General features: G+C 38.6%; 1 protein-coding gene across 4 annotated transcripts in view; it reads left to right on the forward strand.

Annotated features, from left to right (window-relative positions):
- Window positions 1-25,702, forward strand: part of DDX46 (DEAD-box helicase 46) — a 74,496-nt gene that overhangs the window by 18,711 nt on the left and 30,083 nt on the right. For all 4 annotated transcript variants that reach the window (XR_010319341.1, XM_023549182.2, XM_010590738.3 and 1 more), the window contains exons 12-15: window positions 1,959-2,037; window positions 3,764-3,846; window positions 21,524-21,688; window positions 22,209-22,371. Coding sequence is in view for 3 of the 4 variants with exons in the window: in XM_023549182.2 (XP_023404950.1) it covers window positions 1,959-2,037; window positions 3,764-3,846; window positions 21,524-21,688; window positions 22,209-22,371 (490 nt within the window). In the remaining variant the exon portion in view is untranslated. The remainder of the gene's footprint in view (window positions 1-1,958; window positions 2,038-3,763; window positions 3,847-21,523; window positions 21,689-22,208; window positions 22,372-25,702) is intronic.

The following is a 25,702-nucleotide window of genomic DNA, read 5'->3' on the forward strand; positions in this document are numbered from 1 at the left end:
TGGACTCTCTTTAGTTTGGCATTTCTCCAAGTGTCTTCTAAAGAACGGTATACATAGGATATTTTGCTCTAACTTAGGAGGGAAATAGGGAGTGCCTGGGTGGTGCAGGTAGTTAATATATACTCAGCTGCTCACCAAAAGGTTGGAGGTTCAAGTTCACCCAGAGGCACCTCAGAAGAAAGGCCTGGTAATCTACTTCTGAAAAATTAGCCATTGAAAATCCTGTGGGTGTCACTGAATTGCACATGTACAAACTGTTGAATTGGTGTAGTTTTGCTGTGTATGTTCTCAGCGACAATGACAAATAAAGTTTGAAAAACCCTATGGAACACAGTTGTATTCTGACACACCATGGGGTCATCATGAGTCAAAATTGACTTGATGGCAACTGGCTTATGGTCAAATTGTAGGAGATTGGTGGTTCGTTGGTAGAATTATCACCTTCCATGCAGGAGATCTGGGATTGGTTCCCAGACGGCGCACCTTGTGTGCAGCCACCACCCGTCTGTCAGTGGAGGGTTGCGTGTTGCTCTGATGCTGAACAGGTTTCAGCAGAGCTTTCAGTCTAAGACGGATTAGGAAGAAATGCCTGGTGATATACTTCTAAAAATCAGCCAATGAGAGCCCTACAGATCATTAAAGCCTGATCGACAACTGATCATGAGGATGGTGAAGGACCGGGCAGCGTTTCATTCCATTGTGCGGAGGCCGACTAGACGGCAGACAGCAGCAGCATCTGTGTTCCATGGCATGTTATTTTCAGAGACAGCCCAAACCTAAACATAAGGCTGGACAGAATGGGATAAGATCACTGACCTGAAGATTAGGACTCATGAATTTCTTTTCTGTTGCTGCTACTAACCAGTGACACGACAAAGTGGAGATCATGCTAACTTTCTGGGTCTCAGCCTCCTCATCTGTAAAATTAGGGAGGAATCACTAGATAACCTCAAAATCCTTTGCTCCAAAATCTCAACAACAAGATGATTAAATAGGTTTATGAAATTTTAGATTATACAAAGTTTAAGCAGTTTTTATTCCTTTAAGACTTTTCAGTTTTTCGTAAGCTAGCGTGTATCGTGATGCTCGAAGACGGGAGTAAATTGGTACTTTCTGAACTTACTTAACCACAAAACCCTTTCTTAGGACTCGTGTTATAAGAACACACTTTGGGAATGTTTGTTTTTGTTACCCCAGTGCTAGTCTTATGCACTTGAACTTAATTCATTTTCTAAGTTTATCTATGTCAATATTTTTTTGTTCACTGCCATTAAGTAATGAGAAAATTTACTGTGTAACTTGGTATACACATGCATATTATATTTATATAGAAATCAAACAAAAATTTCATGTCTACTATATTCTGATATTTTCTATTCTGTGTCATTTTAAAAATGCTGTTTGTGACTTACTAAACTGACTTGATGATTCACTAATGGCTGGCAAACCTCAATTTGAAAAACATTTATATATATGTACTGCTCTCACGTTTTCTTAGTTTTCAGGGACAGTGGCAAATTAAAATTGGTAAAAAAAAACTCTAGTTTTCATTGACTTCAAAATTTATGGCACAATTTGGTCATGCTGCTGTTACCCATGGAAACCCTAGTGGCTCAGTGGTTAAGCGCTACGGCTGCTAACCAAAAGTTCTCCAGTTCAAATCCACCAGGCGCCCCTTAGAAACCCTATGGGGCAGTTCTGCTCTGTCCTATAGGGTTGCTATGAGTCAGAATCCACTCGATGGCAACGGGTTTGTTTTTTGGTCTGTTAACGCATTCCCGTAGTGTAGTACTCCAGCATCCCAAAGAGTTAAACAAGAGGCTTTGGAATCTGCAAATCAAATCTCACTGTCTGTCATAGAGAGTGGAGGGTCCGCCAGACCAGATGGAATATTTTCAGATCTGTTAAAATAAGCAGTAGTGATAAATAGTCTATAAAATTTCATCTGTTTTTATTAGATTGCTGAACTGAAAAGAGGTGCGGAAATTATTGTTTGCACACCTGGTCGAATGATTGACATGTTAGCAGCAAACAGTGGTAAGTCGGTATTTTTTTTTGTTTTCTTTTCATTTGTTTTTGAGTTCTATAAAACTTTTGTTAAAGCAGGTATAAGAAACCACCAAAAGGGTTTCTACATTTCTTCTTAAAGCTGTAATATCTTAAAGTATGTATTGTAGTAAGTTTATTATTATACATGGTCATAATATTTTTGCAATTTAAAATTTCTTTTCAGAACTAACTCCATCTGGTCTTTTTAGCACTTATGCTGGTTCTTAATCCAGTGTTAGTCTAGCTTGGCTTAAAAAGGGTAGGGGACTATCCTGTACTATAAAACTTAGGTTTTTTTTTTCCAGAGGAACTAGTATTTTCTTACAATACTGTATATTGCAGCTTCAAGAAATTTTATCTTTTGTAAATACTGCATGTTTTAGCTCAAATGTTGTGCAATGTTATATTATTCCCTATCGAAATTGTTACTAAACTGTTGACATTATTTAACTTCTGTGGAGAAAGGCCCTTCAAGATTTATAGAACTGGGCTTCCGAGACTTAAACCATCAAAGGTAGGTAATTTAATGCTGTTCCCAACCTTGCAAAACTAATTGGGGCTGCAGATGTTCGTGTTGAATATTAAATATTAGAAAGCAATTATTTTACTCATTTCTATTTTTTGAATAAAATGCTTTCAAAGGTTTCTATAGCAGTATTTAGTACATACATAATAGTATTAAAAACTGTGAGTAATGCATGTTTCTAATAGCATTCTGCTTGAATTTTTGTATAAACTCAATTCTAATTCTATATGAAGTTGGCAAATTGACATTGAAATTATAAGTCATGGTGCTTATACAGCATATGAAAAGTTTTGGGTTGAATACTGATTAAATAATCCCTTGGTTTTTTTTTTTTTTCAATGCTGCATTGATTAAGTCTCCTCCTGAACTTCATCTTGATTAATTTTGCCTTTTTCCCTTATCTGTCCTTTTAGTTTGTCTTAAATAACATTTCATAGATATTTTGCCAGGTGATTGATTCAACAGTTGATACAAATGCTTTGTTAATCCTTCAGGAAGGATTTCCTGTATCTGTATTTAGTTTTTGCCGGTTAAGAAGCCAGTGGAATTTATTTAAGCCAGTGGGAGCACTTAGTAAAATTGGATTTGTATCTTTGTATAGGAAAATGTGTTTATGGAATACATTTGGTTTTTGAGTGATGTATTAATTATCTGTTGATGTTGTATAATTTTTCATTAATGTTTCGACATGCCCATTAGAAGTTTCTAGCTATAGGGAAGTAGGTTATAAAGTAATATAAAAAGACGTTTTCTGCGCCTGAAATAGTTAGCACTGGAACTTGCTTTCCACACATACGCTGTAATCTCTAATATGTTTTTTCCTAGGTGATGCTGTCAGATAATGGCTGATGTGGCTCGATGCTTCATCTCAGTCTTAGTTTTATGATGTGTTTTGGAGAGGGCTGTTTTCTGAATTTTACAGGTTCTTCAGGCCCTATGATGGTATGCAAGAGACGAGTTTGACAAAATAAAGGGCCTCATATACCCACTGTCAGAAAGTATTTGCCATTAGATTAAGACATTGTAGATCAAACTGTTTTCTCACTTTAAAGATACCTAGTCTACCCCTTTGATTAAGTCAGGCATTTTAGTTCCCTTTACAGTTTTTTAAAGTTCTTGGTAGTCGTAAAATGAATTGTGACTGATTTTTAGTTTTCTTTTTGTCTTTATTTTTTCTCCTCATCCTAGGTCGGGTCACGAATCTTCGAAGGGTGACATATGTTGTTTTAGATGAAGCAGATAGAATGTTTGACATGGGTTTTGAACCACAGGTAATATTTCTTAGTGTTTTGAATTATAAATATTAAGCCTTGTGAGTGAAATGCCATGAGAACAAAATGTTTATGTGGTTTCTGAAATTCACATGTATATTTCTGTCTCGTGATGTAGCACGGGATTGGGGACATGTAAAATTTACATAAATCTGTTTCAGATTCCTGATAAAACTTGTTTAGCAGTATTTGTGCAGGTTTTCCTTAGCCATATATGACTACCAGTGTTAAAACTGGAGTTTTTGTTTTTACTCCCATCAAGTCTATTCCTACTCATGGTGACTCCATGTGTTAGAGCGTAGAACTGCTCCATATGGTTTTCTTGGCTGTAACCTTAATAGAAGCAGATTGCCAGGCCTTTTCTTTTTGTGGTATCCATGGGTAGGTTCAAATGTCAACTGGAATTGGAGTACTAATAATAGAAGCTTTGTTTTGTGTGCCATTGAGTCAGTTCCAACTTACAGCAACCCTATAGGCCAGAGTAGAACTCTCCCATAGGGTTTTCTAGGCTGTAATCTTTTTTTTTTTTTATTAACTTTTATTGAGCTTCAAGTGAACGTTTACAAATCCAGCCAGTCTGTCACATATAAGTTTACATGCATCTTACTCCATACTCCCACTTGCTCTCTCCCCCTAATGAATCAGCCCTTCCAGTCTCTCCTTTCGTGACAATTTTGCCAGCTTCCCACTCTCTCTATCCTCCCATCCCCCCTCCAGACAGGAGATGCCAACACAATCTCAAGTGTCCACCTGATACAAATAGCTCACTCTTCATCAGCATCTCTCTCCCATCCACTGTCCAGTCCCTTTCATGTCTGATGAGTTGTCTTCGGGGATGGTTCCTGTCCTGTGCCAACAGAAGGTCTGGGGACCATGGCCGCCGGGATTCCTCTAGTCTCAGTCAGACCATTAAGTGTGGTCTTTTTATGAGAATTTGGGGTCTGCATCCCACTGATCTCCTGCTCCCTCAGGGGTTCTCTGTTGTGCTCCCTGTCAGGGCGGTCATCGATTGTGGCCGGGCGCCAACTAGTTCTTCTGGTCTCAGGATGATGTAGGCCTCTGGTTCATGTGGCCCTTTCTGTCTCTTGGGCTCTTAGTTGTCGTGTGACCTTGGTGTTCTTCATTCTCCTTTGCTCCAGGTGGGTTGAGACCAATTGCTGCATCTTAGATGGCCGCTTGTTAGCATTTAAGACCCCAGATGCCACATTTCAAAGTGGGATGCAGAATGTTTTCATAATAGAATTATTTTTAGGCTGTAATCTTTATGGGAGCAGATCACCAGGTCTTATCTCCCGTATTGCTGCTGGATGGGTTCAAACTGCCGACCTTTGAGTTAATAGCCGAGTGCTTAACCATGGCACCACCAGGGCTCCTTAACAGAAACTTAAGCTTCCATATTTTATAGTATTCTTTTTGCTTCCAAGTAAATTGCTGTAGCACATGTTGTTTACATTTTCCAAATGTAAAAAATGAGGCCCAAAGCATTAATCTAGCATAGATCTTTAAACTCCTCATGCATGTTATTTGCTCCAGTGCAGAGTTTCAGAGATATAAACTTACAGAAACATGGTAAAAGGTGACAGATTTTTCTTAACAGGAAGAGCAATATGAGTTGTCAATATACTATGGATGTAAAAATTAAAAAAAAAGTTATGATCATAGACTGCAATGGTAAAAATGAGGTATGAGAAAAGGATAAGGTAGACATTCAGCTCAGACATTTCAGTCTATTCATGTATTCTCCAAATATATATTGCCAGTCAGATATCAGCGCATGCATTGTGTTTAGATTTAGGGACCACATTCCAAATTCGATATTGATAGAGTAGGCTTAAAAGAGAGTAAACAGGATTATAGTAACACTTGAACCATGTGAGAAATCGTTAAAGGAATGAGGGCTTCTTAGCTTGGCATAGAGGGCTCGATAGCATCCTTTAACTCTTTGAAAGTCTGTCATGTGAAAGAGGCAATGAGTTTATCCTTTTGATTCCAAGGAGTAGAACTGAGATTCAGTGAGCAAGCCATAGGAAGACTGAGCTGAACTTAATGAAAAGAAGGACTGTGTAAGCATTGTTTGGAGATGAAACAGGTTGCTTTGTGGGAAGGTGGATATTGAATATCCTTTTCATCCAGGTGGTTGAGCAGAGGCACGGGGTCCATTTGTGGAACCAAAACCAAATCTATTGTTGTCAAGTTGAATTCCAACTCAAAGCGACCCTATAGGACAGAGTAGAACTGCCCCATAGGGTTTACAGGGTTGTACATCTTTACAGAAGCAGACTGCCACATCTTTCTCTTGCAGAATGACTGGTGGTTTAGAACTGCTTGCCTTTCTGTTAGCAGCTGAGTACTTAACCACTGCTTCACCAGGGCTCCTATTTGTGGGAAGAGTAAAGGAAATTGGAGTATCACCTGAAATATGGAATTAGTTGCCCTTTACTGTCTTTTTCAATCATGGGAGATCTTATGTTTTATGATAATGCTTAAGGTAGATAGAACGGTAGTGCCTCATGTTGCTTAAAGTCTAGTGAGGAACACAGACAATAAAAAAAAAACTTAAATTATGAGTATGAAAATGCTGTGGAGTAGAACAGGGTGCAATGGGACTTACAACAAGGAAGCCTAACCTAGTGGGGGCATTCAGAGTTTTCTTATAGTGCCTCATGTTGCTTAAAGTCTAGTGAGGAACACAGACAATAAAAAAAAACCTTAAATTACGAGTATGAAAATGCTGTGGAGTAGAACAGGGTGCAATGGGACTTACAACAAGGAAGCCTAACCTAGTGGGGGCATTCAGAGTTTTCTTCTTATTGTGCTTTAAGTGAAAGTTTACAGTTCAACTTAGTTTCTCACGCAAAGCTTCACATCCATTGTTATGTGACCCTAGTCGCTCTCTCTACAATGTGAGAGCATACTCCTCTTTTCCACCCTGTATTTCCTGTGTCCACTCAGCCAGCACCTGTCCCTTTCTACGGTCTCATCTCACCTCCGGACAGGAGCTGCCCATTTAGTCTCGTGTATCTACTTGAGCTAAGAAGCACATGCTTCACAAGTATCATTTTATGTCTTATAGTCCAGTCTAATCTTTGTCTTTTCGTTTTCTTGTACATAGGGCCGCTATGAGTCGGAACTGACTCAACAGCACCTAATGACAACAATGACAATCTTTGTCTGAAAAGTTGGCTTCAGGAGTGGTTTTAGTTTTGGGCTAGCAGAGAGCCCGGGAGCCATGTTTTCTGGGGTCTCTCCAGTCTAAGACCAGTAAGTGTGGTGTGTTTACTAAAACTTGAGTTCTGCACTGCACTTTTCTCCCTCTCCACCAGGGACTCTCTGTTGGGTTCCCTAACAGGGGGGTCATTGGTGGTAGTCGGGCACCATCTAGTCCTTCTGGTCTCAGGCTGATGGAGTCTCTGGTTTGTGTGGCCCTTTCTGTCCCTTGGGGTCATATTTTCCTTGTGTCCTTGGTGTTCTTCATTCTCCTTTGCTCCAGGTGGGTTGGGACCAATTGATGCATCTCAGATGGCTGCTTGCTAGCTATTAAGACCACAATGCCACTCACCAAAGTGGGATGCAGAACACTTTCTTAATAAACTTTGTTATGCCAGTTGATCTAGATGTCCCCTAAAACCGTGGTCCCCAGATCCCTGCCCAGGTTACTCTGTCCCTCGAAGTGTTTTCTTGTGTTCGGGAAACTTTTTAGCCTTTGGTTTAGTCCAGTGGTGCTGACTTCCCCTGTATTGTGTGTTGTCCTTCCCTTCACCTAAGGTAATTCTTGTCTACTATCTAGTTAGTGAATTCCTTTCTCTCTCCCTTCCCATCCTCGTAACCATCAAAGAATGTTTTCTTCCGTGTTTAAACCTTTTCTTGAGTTCTTATAATAGTGATCTCATACAATATTTGTCCTTTCGTGACTAGTTTCACTCAGCCTAATGCTTTCCAGATTCATCCATGTTGTGAGATGTTTTGCGGATTCATTGATGTTCTTTATCATTGCATAGTAGTCCATTGTGTGACTATACCATAATTTGTTTATCTCTTCATCCGTTGTTGGGTACCTAGGTTGTTGCCATCTTTTTGCTGTTGTGAACAGTGCTGCAGTGTCCATGGGTGTGCACATATATCTATTCGTGGGAGGGCTCTTATTTCTCTAGGATGTATTCCAAGGAATGGGATTGCTGGATTGTATGATAGTTCTATTTCTAGCTATTTGAAGAAGTGCCAGATTGATTTTCAAAGTGATTGTACCATTTTATATTCCCACCAGCAGTGTATAAGTGTTCAGTCTCCCCACAGCCTCTCCATCATTTATTATTTTGTGTTTTTTGGACTAAGTATCTGTTAGCCGTCTGAATGTCTTTGGTTAAGTACCTGTTTGTATCCTTTGCACATTTTTTTATTGGGTGATCTCTCTTTTTGTTGTTGATGTTTTGCAGTATTGTGTAGATTTTAGAGATTAGACACTGATTGAATTTGTCATAGCCAAAATTTTTTTCACAGTCTGTAGGTTATCTGTTTATTCTTTTTCATTTTTATTGTGCTTTAAGTGAAAGTTTACAAATCAAGTCAGTCTCTCATATAAAATTTTATATATGCCTTGCTATATACTCCTAGTTACTCTCCCCCTAATGAGACAACACATTCTTCTCTACACCCTCTATTTCCATGTCCATTCACCCAGCATCTGACCCCCTCTGCCTTCTCATCTGCCCTCCAGACAAGAGCTGCCCACATAGTCTCATGTGTCTACTTGAGCCAAGAAGCTCACCCCTCACCAGTATCATTTTCTATCGTATATTCCAGTCCAGTCCCTGTCTGAAGAGTTGGCTTTGGGAATGGTTCCTGTCTTGGGCTAACAGAAAGTCTGGGGACCATGACCTCTGGGGTCCCTCTAGTCTTGGTCAGACCATTAAGTCTGGTTGTTTTATGAGAATTTGAGGTCCGCGTCCCACGGTTCTCCTGCTCCCTCAGAGGTTCTCTATTGTGTTCCCTGTCAGGGCAGCCGTCGGTTGTAGCTGGGCACCATCTAGTTCTTCTGGTCTCAGGCTGATGTAGTCTGTGGTTCATGTGGTCCTTTCTGTCTCTTGGGCTCATAATTACCTTGTGTCCTTGGTGTTCTTCATTCTCCTTTGTTCCAGGTGGGTTAGACCAATTAATGCATCTTAGATGGTGCTTGCTAGTGTTTCAGACTCCAGATACCACTTTCCAAAGTGGGATGCAGAATGTTTTCTTAACAGATTTTATTATGCCAATTGACTTAGATGTCCCCTGAAACCATGATCTCCAAACCCCGGCCTATGCTATGCTGGCCTTCGAAGCGTTTGGCGTATTCAGGAAACCTCTTTGCTTTTGGTTTAGTCCAGTTGTGCTGACCTCTCCTGTATTGTGTGTTGTCTTTTGCTTTACCTAAGATAGTTCTTGTCTACTATTTGATTAGTGAACACCCCTCACTCTCCATCCCTCCCCACTCTCGTAATCATGAAAGAATATTTTCTTCTCTGTTTAAACTATTTCTTCAGTTCTTAAAATAGTGGTCTCATACAATATTTGTCCTTTTGCAACTGACTAATTTCACTCAGAATGATGCCTTCCAGATTCCTCCATGTTATGAAACGTTTCACGGATTCATCATTTTTCTTTATCGATGCGTAGTATTCCATTGTGTGAATATATACCATAATTATCTGCTCATCTGCTCATGGGCACTTCGGTTGCTTTCATCTTTTTGCTATTGAAAACAGTGCTGCAGTGAACATGGGTGTGCATACGTCTGCTTGTGTAAAAGCTCTTATTTTCTCTAGGATATATTCTAAGGAGTGGGATTGCTGGATCCTATGGTAGTTCTATTTCTAGCTTTTTAAGGAAGCACCAAATTGATTTCCAAAGTGGTTGTACCATTTTACATTCCCACCAGCAATGTATAAGTGTTCTAGTCTCTCCACAACCTCTCTAACATTTATTAATTTGTATTTTTTGGATTAACGCCAGCCTTGTTGTATGTAGTGAGATGGAATCTTATTGTTGTTTCGATTTGTATTTCTCTAATGCCTGATGATTATGAGCATTTCCTCATGTATCTGTTAGCTACCTGAATGTAACCTTTAGTGAAGTGCCTCTTCATATCCTTTGCCCATTTTTTAATTGGGTTATTTGTCTTTTTGTAGTTGAGTTTTTGCAGTATCATGGAGATTTTAGAGATCAGATGCTGATCAGAAATGTCATAGCTGAAAACTTTTTCCTAGTCTGTTGGTAATGTTTTTACTCTTTTGGTGAAGCCTTTGGATGAGAATAGGTGTTTGATTTTTAGGAGGTCCCAGTTATCTAATTTCTCTTCTGGTGTTTGTATATTGTTAGTAATGTTTTGTGTACTGTTTATGCCAAGTATTAGGTAGGGCTCCTAGCATGTTCCCTGTTTTTTCTTCCATGATCTTTATCATTTTAGATTTTATACTTAGGTCTTTGATCCATCTTGAGTTAGTTTTTGTGCGTGGTGTGAGGTATGGATCTTTTTTCACTTTTTTGCAGACGGATGTCTAGTTATGCCAGCACCATTTGTTAAAGAGACTGTTTTTTCCATATTTAACTGACTTTGGACCTTTGTGAAATATTAGCTGCCCATATGTGGATGGGTTTATGTCTGGATTCTCAATTCTATTCCATTGGTTTATGTATCTGTTGTTGTACAAGTACCAGGCTGTTTTGAATACTCTGGCTATATATTAGGTTCTAAAATCAGGTAGTGTGAGGCCTCTCACTTTGTTCTTTTTTTTCAGTAATGCTTTACTTATCCAGGGCCTCTTTCCCTTCCACATGAAGTTGGTGATTTGTTTTTCCATCTTATTAAAAACTGTCATTGGAATTTGGATCGAAATTGCACTGCATCTGTAGATTGCTTTTGGTAGAATAGACATTTTTGCAATGTTAAGTCTTCCTATCCATGAGCAAGGTATGCTTTTCCCCTTATGTAGGCCTCTTTTGGTTTCTTGCAGTAGTGTCTTGTAGTTTTCTTTGTATAGGCCTTTTATGTCTCTGGTAAGATGTATTCCTAGGTATTTTATCTTCTTAAGGGCTACTATAAATTCTGTTGTTTGGGTGATTTCCTCTTTGATGTTCTTTTTGTTGGTGTAGAGGAATCCAACTGATTTTTTTATGTTTATCTTGTATCCTGATACTCTGCTGAACTCTTCTATTACATTCAGTAGTTTTCTTAAGGATTCTTTAGGGTTTTCTGTGTATAAAATCATGTCACCTGCAAATAGAGATACTTTTACTTCTTTACCAATGTGGATGCCCTTTATTTCCTTATCTAGCCTAATTGCTCTGGCTAGTACCTCCAGCACAATGTTGAATAAGAGCGGTGATAAAGGGCATCCTTGTCTGGTTCCCATTCTCAAGGGGAATGCTTTCAGACTGTCTCCATTTAGGATGATGTTGGCTGTTGGCTTTGTATAAATGCCCTTTATTGTGTTGAGGAGTTTTCCTTCTATTCATATTTTTCCTGAGAGTTTTTATCAGGAATGGGTGTTGGACTTTGTCGAATGCCTTTTCTTCATCAGTTGATAAGATCATGTGGTTCTTACCTTTTGTTTTATTTATATGATGAATTGTTTTTCTAATGTTGAACCACCATCCCTGGGTATCTGATACGAATCCCACTTGGTCATGGTGAGTTATTTTTTTGATATGTTGTTGAATTCTATTGGCTAGAATATTGAGGATTTTTGCATCTAAGTTTGTGAGGGATATAAGTCTCTAGTTTTCCTTTTTTGTGGTGTCTTTACCTGGTTTTGGTATCAGGGATATGCTGGCTTCATCGAATAAGTTTGGGAGTATTCCATCCTTTTCTATGCTCTGAAATACCTTTAGTAGTAGTGGTGTTAACTCTTCTCTGAAAGTTTGGTAGAATTCTTCAGTGAAGCCATCTGGACCAGGGCTTTTTTTTTGTTGGGAGTTTTTTAATTGCCTTTTCAGTCTCTTGTTATGGGTATTTAGTTATTCTACCTTTGTGTTAATTTAGGTAGGTTTAATTTAGGTGTTTCTAGAAATTCATGTATTTCTTCTAGGTTTTCAAATTTGTTAGAGTATGATTTTTTCTAGTAATCTGATACGATTCTTTTAATTTCAGTTGGGTCTGTTGTGATATCGCCCATGTCATTTCTTATTCGAGTTATTTGCCTCCTCTCCTGTTTTTTCTTTTGTCATTTTGGCCAATTGTGTATCAATTTTGTTAATTTTTTCAAAGAACCAGCGTTTGGTCTTGTTAACTCAAGTGGTTTTCTGTTCCCTGTTTCATTTAATTCTGTTCTTTTATTATTTGCTTTCTTCTGGTGCCTGAGTGTTTCTTTTGTTGCTCTCTTTCTATTTGTTCGAGTTGTAGGGATAATTCTTTGATTTTAGCCCTTTCTTCTTTTTGTATGTGTGCATTTATTGATATAAATTGGCCTCTGAACACTGCTTTCGTTGTGTCCCAAAGGTTTGATAGGAAGTGTTTTCCTTCTCATCGGATTCTGTGAATTTCTGTATTCCATCATTAATGTCTTCTATAACCCAGTTGTTTTTGAGCAGGGTATTGTTCAGTTTCCAAGTGTTTGATTTCTTTTCTTTGTTTTTTCTGTTATTCTACTATTATAGCCTTACGTTCAGAGAAAATGGTGAACTCTTTTGATGTGCGCGTTTGACTTTTAGGAGCTCCCAGTTATCTAGTTTTTCTTCTGGTATTTGTGCATTTTTAGTAATGTTTTGTATAGTGTTTATGCCATGTATTAGGGCTCCTAGCTTTGTCTCTTTTTTTCTTCCATGATCTTTATTGTTTTAGATTTTATATTTAGGTCTTTTATCCATTTTGAGTTAGTTTTTGTGTATGGTGTGAGGTATGGTCTTGTTTTATTCTTTTGCCAATGGATATCCAGTTATGCCAGTACTATTTGTTAGGAAACTGTCTTTTTCCCCAATTAATGGACTTTGGGCCTCCGTCAAGTATCAGGTGCTCATAGGTGGATTAATTTACACCTGAATTTTCAATTTTGTTCCATCGGTCTATGTATTTGCTGTTGTACCAGTACCAAGCTGTTTTGACTACTGTGGCTGTATAATAGGTTTTCATATCAGGTAGTGTGAGGCCTCCCACTTTGTTCTTCTTCTTCAGTAATGCTTTACTTATCAGGGGTCTCTTCCGTTTCCTTGTGAACTTGGTGATTTGTTTTTCTATCATATTAAGAAATGCCATTGGAATTTGTATGGTGATTGCATCGTATCTGTAGATCACTTTGGGTAGAATAGACATTTTCACAATGTTGAGTCTTTTTGTCCATGGGCAAGGTATGTTTTTCCACTTGTGTAGATCTCTTTTGTTTTTTTGCAGTAGTGTCTTGTAGTTTTCTTTGTATAGATCTTCTACGTCTCTGGTTAGATTTATCCCTATGCATTTTATCCTCTGTGGAGCTCTTATAAATGGTGTTGATTTGGTGATTTCCTTTTGAAATTCTCTTTGTTGGTGTAGAGGAATCCAGCTGATTTTTGTGTGTTTATCATGATACTTTGCTGAAATCTTGTGTTAATTCCAGTAGCTTTTTTTTTTTTTTTAACTTTTATTGAGCTTCAAGTAAACGTTTACAAATCAAGTCAGTCTGTCACATATAAGTTTATATACACCTTACTTCATACTCCCACTTTCCTTCCCCCTAATGAGTCTTTTTTTTTAATGAGTCAGCCCTTCCAGTCTCTCCTTTCGTGACAGTTTTGCCAGCTTCCAACCCTCTCTACCCTCCCATCCCTCCTCCAGACAGGAGATGCCAACACAGTCTCAAGTGTCCACCTGATACAAATAGCTCACTCTTCATCAGCATCTCTCTCCCATCCACTGTCCAGTCCCTTTCATGTCTGATGAGTTGTCTTCGGGGATGGTTCCTGTCCTGTGCCAACAGAAGGTCTGGGGACCATGGCCGCCGGGATTCCTCTAGTCTCAGTCAGACCATTAAGTGTGGTCTTTTTATGAGAATTTGGGGTCTGCATCCCACTGATCTCCTGCTCCCTCAGGGGTTCTCTGTTGTGCTCCCTGTCAGGGCGGTCATCGATTGTGGCTGGGCACCAACTAGTTCTTCTGGTCTCAGGATGATGTAGGTCTCTGGTTCATGTGGCCCTTTCTGTCTCTTGGGCTCATAGTTATCGTGTGACCTTGGTGTTCTTCATTCTCCTTTGATCCAGGTGGGTTGAGACCAATTGATGCATCTTAGATGACCGCTTGTTAGCATTTAAGACCCCAGATGCCACATTTCAAAGTGGGATGCAGAATGTTTTCATAATAGAATTATTTTGCCAGATGACTTAGAAGTCCCCTTAAACCATGGTCCCCAAGCCCCTGCCCTTGCTCCGCTGCCCTTTGAAGCATTCAGTTTATCCCAGAAACTTCTTTGCTTTTGGTCCAGTCCAGTTGAGCTGACCTTCTGTGTATTGAGTATTGTCCTTCCCTTCACCTAAAGTAGTTCTTATCTACTAACTAATCAGTAAAAAACCCTCTCCCACCCTCCCTCGCTTCCCCCCTCGTAACCTCCAGTAGCTTTCTTGTGGATTCTCTGGTCTTTTCTCTGTATACAATCATACCATCTGCAAATAGAGATACTTTTACCCCTTCTTTACCAATTTGGATGCCCTTTAGTTCCTTTTCTAGCCTAATTGCTCTTTTTAGAATGCTCCAGCACAATGTTGAATAAGAGTGGTGATAAAGGGCACCCCTGTTTTGTTTCCATTATCAGGGGGAATGCTTTCAGACTGTCTCCATTTAGGATGATGTTGGCTGTTGGCTTTGTATAAGTGCCCTTTATTATGTTGAGGAATTTCCCTTCTGTCCCTCGAAAATACCTGTCAATTTGGCTAGGTCGTGATTTCCAGTATTGTATGATTGTCTACTATTTTATCATCTGGTGTGATTTCTCTGTGTGTTGTAAATCCTACCACTATGATGTAAAAAGATGGATTAGTAGCAGGTGTATCAATGAAGTCTACAAGATTAGATAGTGTCCTAAGCCAATGTCTTTTGAAATACAGAAGAGAGAAGGGAGCAGAGAGATATGGGGATCTCATACCACCAAGAAAGTAGTACTGGGAGCAGAGCGTGTCCTTTGGACCTGGGGTCCCTGTGCCTGAGAAGCTCCCAGACCAGGGAAGACTGATAACAAGGACCTTCCTCCAGAGCCCACAGAGAGAGAAAGCCTTTCCCTGGAGGTAACAACCTGAATTTGGACTTGTACCCTACTAGACAGTAAGAGAATAAACTTTTCTGTGTTAAAGCCATGCACTTGTATTTCTGTTATAGGGCAGCAGATGACTGAGAGACCTTGTATTCCTGTTTTGCTGAGAGTTTTTGTCACGAATCGGTGTTCAACTTCATAAAATTCTTTTTCTGCACCAATTGATAAGATGGTGTGGTTCTTGTGTTTTATCTGTCCGATGGATTACATTGATTGTTTTTCTAATGTTGAACCATTCCTGCATACCTGATATGAATCCCAGTTGATATGTTGTTAAATTCTACTGGCTAGAATTTTGTTGAGGATTTTTGCATCTATGTTTGTGAGGGATATTGGTCTGTAATTTTTTTTCATTCTTTTTTTTCACCTAGTTTTGGTATCAGGGATATGCTGGCTTCACAGAATGAGTTTGGGAGTATTCCATCGTTTTCTGTGCTCTGAAATGCCTTTGGTAGTAGTGGTGTCCACTGTGTTCTGAAAGTTCGGTAGGATTCTCCTGTGAAGCCATCCGGGCCAGGGTTTTATTTGTTGGGAGTTTTTTTAAATTACCTTTTCAATCTTTTCTTTTGTTATATTTAGTTGTTCTTCCTCTGTTTGTATTAGTTTAGGTAGGTAGTGTGTTTCTAGAAATTTGTCCATTTCCTCTAGGTTTTCAAATTTGAAGTACAATTTTTCATAGTATTCTGTTATGATTTCTTTAATTTCAGTTTGGTCTGTTGTGATATCGCCCATCTCACTTTTTATTCAGGTTGTTTGCTTCCTTTCATGTTTTTCTTTTGTTTGGCCAGTGGTTTATTAACTTTGTCGACCTTTTTAAAAGAGCCAGCTTTTCATCTTGTTAACTCTTTCAATTGTTTTTCTGTTCTCTATTTCATTTAATTCTGCTCTAATTTTTATTACTTGCTTTCTTCTGATGCCCGAGGGTTTCTTTTGTTGCTCTCTCTCTATATGTTCAAGTTATAGGGATAATTCTTTGATTTTTGCCCCTTCTTTTTGTATGTGTGCATTTATGGATATTAATTGACCTCTGAACACTGCTTTAGCTGTGTCCCAAAGGTTCTGATAGGAAGTGTTTTCATTGTGATTTGATTCTGTGAATTTCTTTATTCCATTTTTAATTTCTTCTGTAACCCAGTAGTTTTTGAGCAAGGTGTTGTTCAGTTTCCATGTGGTTGATTTTTTTTTTTTCCTGTTACTGATTTCTTCTTTTATGGCTTTATGGTCAGAGAAGATGGTTTGTAATATTTTGATGTTTTGGATTCTGTTAAGGCTTGCTTTATGGCCATAATATGTGGTCTGTTCTGGGAATACTTCATGTGTGTTGAAAAGAAATTATACTTGGCTGCTCCTGAGTAGAGTGTTCTATATATGTCTGTGAGATCCAGAGTTGCTTGACTGTGGCATTTAGATCTTCCATGTCCTTATTGAGCTTCTTTCTGAATTTTCTGTCCTTCACTGGAAATGGTGTGTTGAAGTTTCCTACTATTATTGTGAAACTGTCTCACTCTCTTTTCAGGGCTGTTATCGTTTGCTTTATGTATTTTGGAGCCCTGTCGTCGGGTCTGTGAATATTTATTATGGTTATCTATACCTGGTATGGAAACCCTGGTGGCGTAGTGGTTAAGTGCTATGGCCGCTAACCAAAGGATCGGCAGTTCAAATCCGCCAGGCGCTCCTTGGAAACTCTATGGGGCAGCTCTACTCTGTCTTATAGCGTCGCTGTGAGTTGGAATCGACTCGACAGCACTGGGTTTGGTTTTTTTGTTCTTTTATACCTGGTGTATTGACCCTTTAATCATTTTGTAGTGTCCTTCCTTATCGTTTGTGGTGGATTTTCTCTTAAAATCTATTTTGACAGAGATTTATGTTGCCACTCCTTTTTTTTTGATTGTTGTTTGCTTGGTATATATTTTTGCATCCTTTGAGTTTTAGTTTGTGTCTTTAAGTCTAAGGTATGTCTCCTGTAGGCAGCATATAGGCGAATCATGTTTTTTTAATCCATTCTGCCACTCTCTGTCTCTTTATAGGTACATGTAGTCCATTACATTCAGCATAATTATCGATAGGTATGAGTTTAGTGCTGTCATTTTGATGTATTTTTTTTTTTTGTGCTGTTGGCAGTTTCCTTGTTCCGCCTAAATTTTCAGTGCTGAGTCATATTTCTTTAAGTATTTTCTTTTCCTGTTTTTCATTATTGTTGATTTTGTATTTGCTGATTCTTAATGTTTTCCTTGTTTTTTATTTTGATGTCTTGGATTGTTAGTTTCCTTTGTGGTTACCTTAATATGTACCCCTATTTTTCTAAGTTTAAACCAATCTTTTATTTCTTTGTATTGCCTTGACTTCCTCTCCATGTGAAAGATCTATGACTGCATTTTTTAGTCACTCTTTTTTGTTTTAACGTTACTGCCTTTTACATATTGATGTCTCTGTTTCCCTATTTTCATTATTTTAGCATTGATTTATTTTTGTGACTTCCCTATATGGGTTTATATCTGGTTGCTTTGTCCTGTGTTCTAGTCTTGGCGTATTATCTGATGTTACTGATTTTCTAACCAGAGGATTTCTTCTAGTATTTCTTATATTTTTGGTTTGGTTTTTGCAAATTCCCTAAACTTCTGTTTATCTGGAAATGCCCTAATTTCACCATCATATTTGAGAGATAGTTTTGCTGCATATAGAATTCTTGGCTTGCAGGGTTTTTTCTTCAAGGCTTTGCATATGTCATCCCATTGCCTTCTTGCCTGCCTGTTTTCTGCTGAGTAGTCCGAGTTTAATCTTGTTGACTCCCATTTGTAGATGACTTTACGTTTATCCCTTGCTGCTCTTAAAATTCTCTCTTTACCTTTGGTTTTGTCAGGTTTGATTATAATATGTCTTGGTGACTTTCTTTTGGGATCTACCTTGTGTAGGGTTCAGTGAGCATCTTGGATAAATATCTTCTCATTTTTCACAATATCAGGGAAGTTTTCTGAGAACGAATCTTTAACAGTTCTCTCTGTATTTTCTGTTATCCCTGCCATTCTGGTACTCCCGTCACTCATAGGTTATTGCTCTTGATGGAGTCCCATATAATTCTTAAGGTTTCTTCATTTTTAAAAATTCTTTTATCTGATTTTTCCTCAAATAAGTTGGTGTCAAGTGCTTTATCTTAAGTCTCACTAATTTTGACTACCATTTCCTCAGTTCTTCTCCTGTGACTTCCTATTGAGTTGTGTAATTCTGACATTTTATTGTTAATCTTCTGGATTTCTGTTTGCTGTCTCTCTGTGGATTCTTGCTGCCTTTTAGATTTGTCATTATGCTCTTCTCCAATCTTCTTAAGTTTTCCTGTTGCTTAGTTTGTGTGTTCATTGATTTGTTCTGCATTTTGCCTGATCTCCTTCCTGGTCTCCTGAAGAGTTCCGTATATTAATCTGTTGTATTCTACCTCTGCTAATTCCAATAAGTGCTCTTTTCCAAAAGATTTCTTGATTCTTCATTTTGGGAGCTTGCTGAAACCATCATGGTCTGCCTGTCTATGTGATTTGATATTGACTGTTGTTTCCGAGCCATCAATAAATTGTTATGTTTATTTTTTGTTTGTTTGTTTGTTGTGTCCTAGCTTCTTATTTTGTTTTGATATGCCCAAATAGGCTGGTCGTGTGAGCTGGTTTGATTACTGGCGCCTTTGAAGCTCTAACGTTTTGTCACCAGGTGGTTAGATCTGTTACTAGGTATGTGAGTAGTCTTGTAGGGATTCAGATTAGGTGTCCAGGTAGTCAGTCACCAAGTATGTGGTGCAGCCTCTCACCTACAGTCCTAGATGGGCAGACGTGATTGGAGTAGGCACAGGTATCTGGCTGCAGTAGGGGGTCACGTGCTGAGAAAGGCAGGGGCTGCTGCTGAGTGTCTGTGAGGAAAGCTTGTCTCTGTTCCCTAAAGTGTATAGGTGGGTGGATTTTGTAGCCGGACTATGGGCACCCAGTGCTGTTGGCTGTAAGGACTGGGAGGCACTACTTATTCTTGGACCCCTGTCGCAGATGGCCAGGTGGTGTGGGTAGAGCCACCAGTCCTCAGGCCCCTGATGTGAGTAGGTCAGGACCCTGCTTGATGGGCAGAGCAGTGTCAGATGTCATGAACCTGCCACTCCACCATGGAGCTGATACAGTGAAGTTAGGTTTCAGGTATATACCCTGTTGTGTTGTGCTAAAGAGGGCCCACGATATTGAAATGGGTCCATACAGGTCTGTGCAGGGGTGAAAGACACTGAAAGTCCATGGACTTCTGTACCTAGGCAAAGGAGCTGTGCCTGCCCTGAATTCCCGGCAGATTACTTTTTCCTGTTTGTTAATTCTCCCAAGGCCAGGAGAATGGCTTAGGATGCAGGGTGGGTCCTATTTCTGGCCCAGGGGAAGCAGCAATCGCAGAAGCCGGCTCAGATCCAGTGCACAGTGGGGAGAGAGCAGGTAAATAGGGAGAGATTCTCACCAAACAGGGTGTTTTTTTGATCCATGCAGTAGGTTAGATGCACGTACTCATCTTTTGCTGATGGAGCACCACTTTTCAGTGGTTCTGCAGGCTTGAGTAGACTCTCCACCACTTGGCCTCTCCTGATGTGGGAGACGTGTGCCTCACGGCGCACACCAGCTGATTCAGCCTGCAGGGTGCTGGTTCCGGGTCAGGTCTGGCAACTCCTTGCTGCTTTTGAACCGTCTTTCCCTCCCCATGCTACTCAGTCTGATTCCTGAACTTTTCCTTTGATGTTCAGGTCTCCTAGATTGTCACATATATATCGATTCACTTGCTTTCTTGGGTCTTTGTTGTAAGAGGGACCACTGGAAGCATCTGACTACTACACCATCGAAGTAAATGTATGTGGTTGGTCAATTTTTAACTGAAAGGACTGGCATGCTTTTTTAAAAAAAAATTTTATTGTGGTTAAATACATACAACAAAATTTGCCATTTTAACCATTTTTAAGTGTACAATTCAGTGACATTAATTACATTCATCATGTTGTACTACCATCACCACTATCATTTCCAGAAATTTATAACACCCTAAGCAGAAATTCAATACCTCTTCAGCAGTAACTCCCATTCCACCCTCCTCCTATCCCTTGGTAACCACTAATAACCTTTGGTCTGTGTGCATTTGCCTATTGTAAATATTTCATGTATATGTGGGAACATACAATATTTGTCTTTTTGTGTCTGGCTTATTTCACTCAGCATAATGTTTTCAAGGTTTTTCCTGACATGTTTTAAAACCATCATTTCGACTGCTGAATGGAGAATAGATTTGAGATGGAGTGGGAGTAAAGGCAGGGAGACTGTTGAAATAATCCAGATGAAGATGGTTGAGGCTTGAATTAGGGATGCAGGAGTTCCAGTTACCTTGGATAGGACCATCTGTTTCCCAGACTCTGTTTATCATCTTGGTAGGATTGGAAATGTGGCTCCAGAGCTCTGTATTCCTGGTAAGATCTTCAGTCTTCCAATTTTCCCAGCACTTACTGATATCTGCCTTGAAACCATCATCAGTAATCTTATTCATTATGTCATTTTTCCTGTTTATACCAGGCACCACAAGAAACCCAGGATTCCTTGATTCCTCTAGGGCTCTATTTGCACTGAGGCAATAGATGCCTTCACTGTACCTCCTAACTAGTCTCAGTCCATCATTGTTTTATTTCTTTCTGTAGCTCTTATCACCATTTGACACATAATATATTTGTTTGTTTAATCTGTCCCCCCTCATTAGAATGTAAGGTCCTTCAAGACAGAGTTTTTGTCTATTTTTAGCGTGTATTCCTAGTTCTTAGAATTATGCCTGGCACGTAATGGGTGTTCAGTAAAAATACATTGAGTTAATGAAGGAAAGCAGTGATAGCAGTGGAGCGTGGTTACATTCTTGATATAGTTTGAAGATAGAGACTACAGAATTTATTGATGTATAGTATGTTTATTTTTTTTATAGTATGTGAGATAATGTGACAGGAGAGAGAGATTTTTGGCTTAAGCATCTGGATGACTAGAGTTGCCATTTCTTGATATAGGGGAACTGTGAGAGGACCAAGGAGCCCTGGTTACACAGTGGCTAAGCACTCAGCTGCTAACCAAAAGGTTGGTGGTTTGAATCCACCAGCTCTTCCGCAGGAGAAAGATGCGGCAGTCTGCTTCCATAAAGATTACAGCCCAGAAAACACAATGGGACAGTTCTACTCTGTCCTGTAGGATTGCTATGAGTCAGAATTGATTTGACAGCAACAGGTAACGGGTGAGAGGAGCGAATTGGGGGGGGCGGAGGGCGGGGATCAACCATGATATTCTGAAGTAACAAGTTTAAAGGCCACAGATGTAGGTATGCCCAAAAGTTCTTTCTATTTAGTTTCAGCATTTTATAATTTTTGGAGCCTGCGCTCACCGTATTTATTTGTAATGTTTCCGTAGGTTATGCGCATTGTGGATAATGTCCGGCCTGATCGACAGACAGTTATGTTTTCAGCTACTTTTCCCAGAGCTATGGAGGCTTTGGCTCGTAGAATCCTGAGTAAACCCATTGAAGTGCAGGTTGGAGGCAGGAGTGTGGTTTGCTCAGATGTGGAGCAACAAGTGGTGGGTACTATCCGTAGGGTGTCCCCAGTTCCCTTGATGTTTATGCAGTGTGTGTAATTTTTGGGGGGGTCATTCTTTGTGAGGTAGGCAGATTATTTTTAAAATTAAGTAGTGTACATCAACTGCCGCTTTCGACATTTTATCAGTTACGCTTGAATGTGCTAGTCCATGAAACTCTTTAAAATGTTCTTTTTTGTTTTTCCCACCAGAAGTGATGGGCTGTTAGATAGAAATATCTGTCTTATTCTTTGGTTTATGGGATGTGAAATTAAAAAAGGCAGAGAGAACAGATGGTCATTTTGCCCAGATTTGCAAACCTCTTATTCTCTGAAAGTTAAAGTTTTTTTTTTTCCGGTCTTACTGGTTTACCATGTAAAACCAACATTTTCCCGGCCCTTCCTAAAGATATACCAAGATATTGTCATTTATTCATTCATCACAAATAAAAAGAATATTTGTGTTGGAAGAGGTGGATTTGCATTTTCACTCCATTTAACTTGGTATAATTTGGTGTTTTCAGATTGTGATTGAAGAAGAAAAGAAATTCTTGAAGTTACTTGAGCTTCTAGGCCATTATCAAGAATCAGGATCTGTTATTATATTTGTGGACAAGCAAGAACATGCCGATGGTCTTCTAAAGGATTTAATGAGAGCATCTTATCCTTGCATGTCTCTTCACGGAGGTAATATTTACTTTCATTCATGCATGAAATATCTGTTAAATATTTAACTTGTTAATAGCGTGCTGTGTTCTATATGATAACAATTACTTTTTTTTTTTTTTATGTAACGACTAAATTTTTTATAATTTATCTCAGGCTAAGCATTAGTATTACCCCATCTCAGTGATAAAGAAAATAAGGCAAAAATGCATTGATCTTCCCAAATTCCATAGCCATTCAGCAGCTAAAGAGGAATTGAACTTAATCTTCTGATTCCTCATGCTACATTCTTTGTATTGTAACATGCCACCTAGAGGTTTTCATGCTTCATAGAGCTTTAAATTGAAATTTTAAAGCAGTGTCTTAATTTCTGTGTAACATCACCATTGTTATATAGATGTGAAACTTAGAACAGCAAACATATGAAATAGAGAGTTTGACTAATTTTCATTAACCAAGTGTTTTGGTTATCTATGGCTCTGTAACAAATCACCCCTAAATTTAGTGGCTTAAGACAGCAACAGTCATTTATTTTGCTTATGAAATCTGCAATTTGGGCAGAGCGCACCTGGTACGTGTAGTCTCTCTTTCATGCTGTGTTAGCTGGGGTGGCTCAATTGGGGCTGAGGATCTGCTTCTAATTTGACTCACTTATGTGGCTAACAAGTTGATGCTGGCTGCTGACTGGGTGCTCAGTCAGGCTGTTGGCCAGGGGCCCTGGTTCTTTCCCTTCTGGGCCTCTCCATGAGGATGCTTGGCCAATTGGCAAGAACTGAAAGCTGCCAGTCCAGTTAAGGATGATATTAGGAACTGGCAGAGCTTTTACTTCTTCCATATTCTTATTGAACTAGGTAGTCATAGGACTGGCCCAGATTCAAGAGGATGGAGGCATAGACCTCTCCCCTCTTGGTGGGAAAATATCATCTCACATGATCTTCTGTCTTTGCTGAATTTTTGTGTAGTTTTAGGATGTCAGTTTCTAACCATGATTGTGGACTTGTCTATTTCTGTCTTCTATCTTTTTTTAGCTTCGTGTTTTGTAAAGCTTGGTTATTAGTTGTGTACACATTTGTGATTGTTAGGTCGTCTTGACTAATTGAACCTTTTTGTGTTTATGACATGTTCTTTATCTTTGGTAATCTATTTCTTAAACTCTACATTATCTAATATTAATGTAATTCTTCTAGCCTTCTTATACTTACTGTTTGTCTGGCATGTGTTTTTCTTTTCAACTTATCTCTGTCTTTATAATGAAGCCTATCGCTTGTAGACCACATATATATAACCTATTGTGACAACCTTTGCCTTTTAATTGGAGTGTTTGTCTACTTACATTTAGTATAATTATTGATATGCTTGATTACAATTGGACTTAGGTCTGTCATTTTGCTATTTACTTTCTCTTTGTCCCATCTGTTTTTGTTCTGTTCCTGTTTTCTTTTGGATAATTTGGGTAATTTTTAAAATGCCATTTAAATTTCTCTGTTGGCTTTTTATCTGTTCCTCTTTGCATTATTTTTATATGGTTGCTCTGGGGATTACAGTATACATCCTAAACTTTTCACAATTTTCTTCAAGTTAATATACCTTTCATGTAAAATAAAACAATCTTGCGTTAATTTTATGTCCGTTTACCATCTTCATGTCTATCGTGGTTTTTATGCTATAGTTGTTTTGTGTATTACGCCTACATATATTATAACCTCCATACAGTGTTAGAACTTTCGCTTTAAAAATTTTAAAGAAATTAAATTTTGAGATAGTGTCTTATATTTGCCAATTCTAGTGTTCTTCATTTCTTTCAGGAGATCTGAGATTTCATATGGAGTTAATTTCCATTATCCTGAATTTAATATTGATACTTTTGCTATCTTGCATCTGCTGATCTAGTCAAATTTTAAATTCAGTTACTGTATTTTTTAGTTCTAGACTTTCCAGTTGGTTCTCTTTTATACTTTTTTGTTTCTCTGATTAGATTTCCTATTCATTCATTATGAGCTTTTTAAAAAAATTTTCTTTGATCATAGTTTTAATAGGTGCTTTAGCTTTAAATTTTTTGGTAATTATGACACCTGGGTCATTTTGATATTAATCTACATTGTTTGTCTTTTATTTTGCTTTTGTTTTATGTTTTCTGCTTCTTTGGATGTCTAGTAATTTTGGTTTGTATACTGGATTTTGTGAATGATACAGTATAGAGACTCTGGTTCTCTTATGGTCACCTAAAGAGTGTTGATCTTTTTTTTTTAATAGGCCATTAACTTTGCTGGACCCAAATTTCAAATTCTGTCTTCATTGTAATGGGCAACCTCTCAAATATCTATTGATTTCTTTTACCCATGTTTGGGTTCTTGGAGTCTGCACTATACATGTGTAGTTTAGTGGTCAGCCAGAAGTTTGTGTAGAATTTATATGCACAATTGATGGTACTTGCTCTGTGGTTCTTTTCAGGATTTAATCTCCTTGCTTTTCAAGTCATAAGTTGGTCTTGAACTCTTTCTTCTGTTTTTTTCATGTCTGAGTTTCTATTCAAGTTTTAACTTCCTTACTTGAACTTCCCAGGGTCTGTCCCCAAGCAAAAAGCCGTTTAAAAAATAAATTAATAAAACCCTGTAGACTCAACCAGTGTCATTATATTCTTTCAAGTACCAACCCCTTTCCAGTTTCTGGCTGCTTTTAGTTACTCTCTAGTGCACTCAAGTAGTTATTTTTTATATTTTGTCCAGAGTTCATAGTTATTATCCACAGGAGGGTTGGTCCAGTAAGGACTTCTATATTGCAGGAAATGTGTGTGTGTGTTTACGAGAAAGGAAGAATTTTCCCATGAGCCCCTGTCTGTACTTCCTCTTTTATCTGTTTGGATAGAATTGTATCACATGTTTATACCTAAATCATTTATGGGCAAGGGGACTGGAATTCAGTTAGAGTAATGGTTCTCAAAGTGTGGTCCTGGAATCCTGAGGGTTCCTAAGACCCTTTCATGGGGTCTGTGATGTCAAAAATATTTTCATAATAATCCCACAATGTTATCTGTGTTTTTCACTTTCATTCTCTCATGAGGGTGCAGTGTAGTTTTCCAGAGGCAATGTGACATGTTCTATTGCAACAGGTTTTGAATGCTGAAGAAATATGAGACTCCAACCATCTTTTTGTTAAGCCAGACATTAAAGAGTTTTACAAAAATGTACAACAATGCCATTTGTCTTAATAAATTATTTTATGCTTACCAAAAAAAAAAATCAAACCTGTTGTCATCCAGTCGATTCTGACTTATAGTGACCCTACAGGACAGAGTAGAACTACCCCATATGGTTTCCAAGGAACGCTTGGTGGATTCCAACTGCCGACCTTT

Source organism: Loxodonta africana, chromosome 2 (genome assembly GCF_030014295.1).
Source record: "Loxodonta africana isolate mLoxAfr1 chromosome 2, mLoxAfr1.hap2, whole genome shotgun sequence".
Classification (NCBI taxonomy): Eukaryota; Metazoa; Chordata; class Mammalia; order Proboscidea; family Elephantidae; genus Loxodonta; species Loxodonta africana.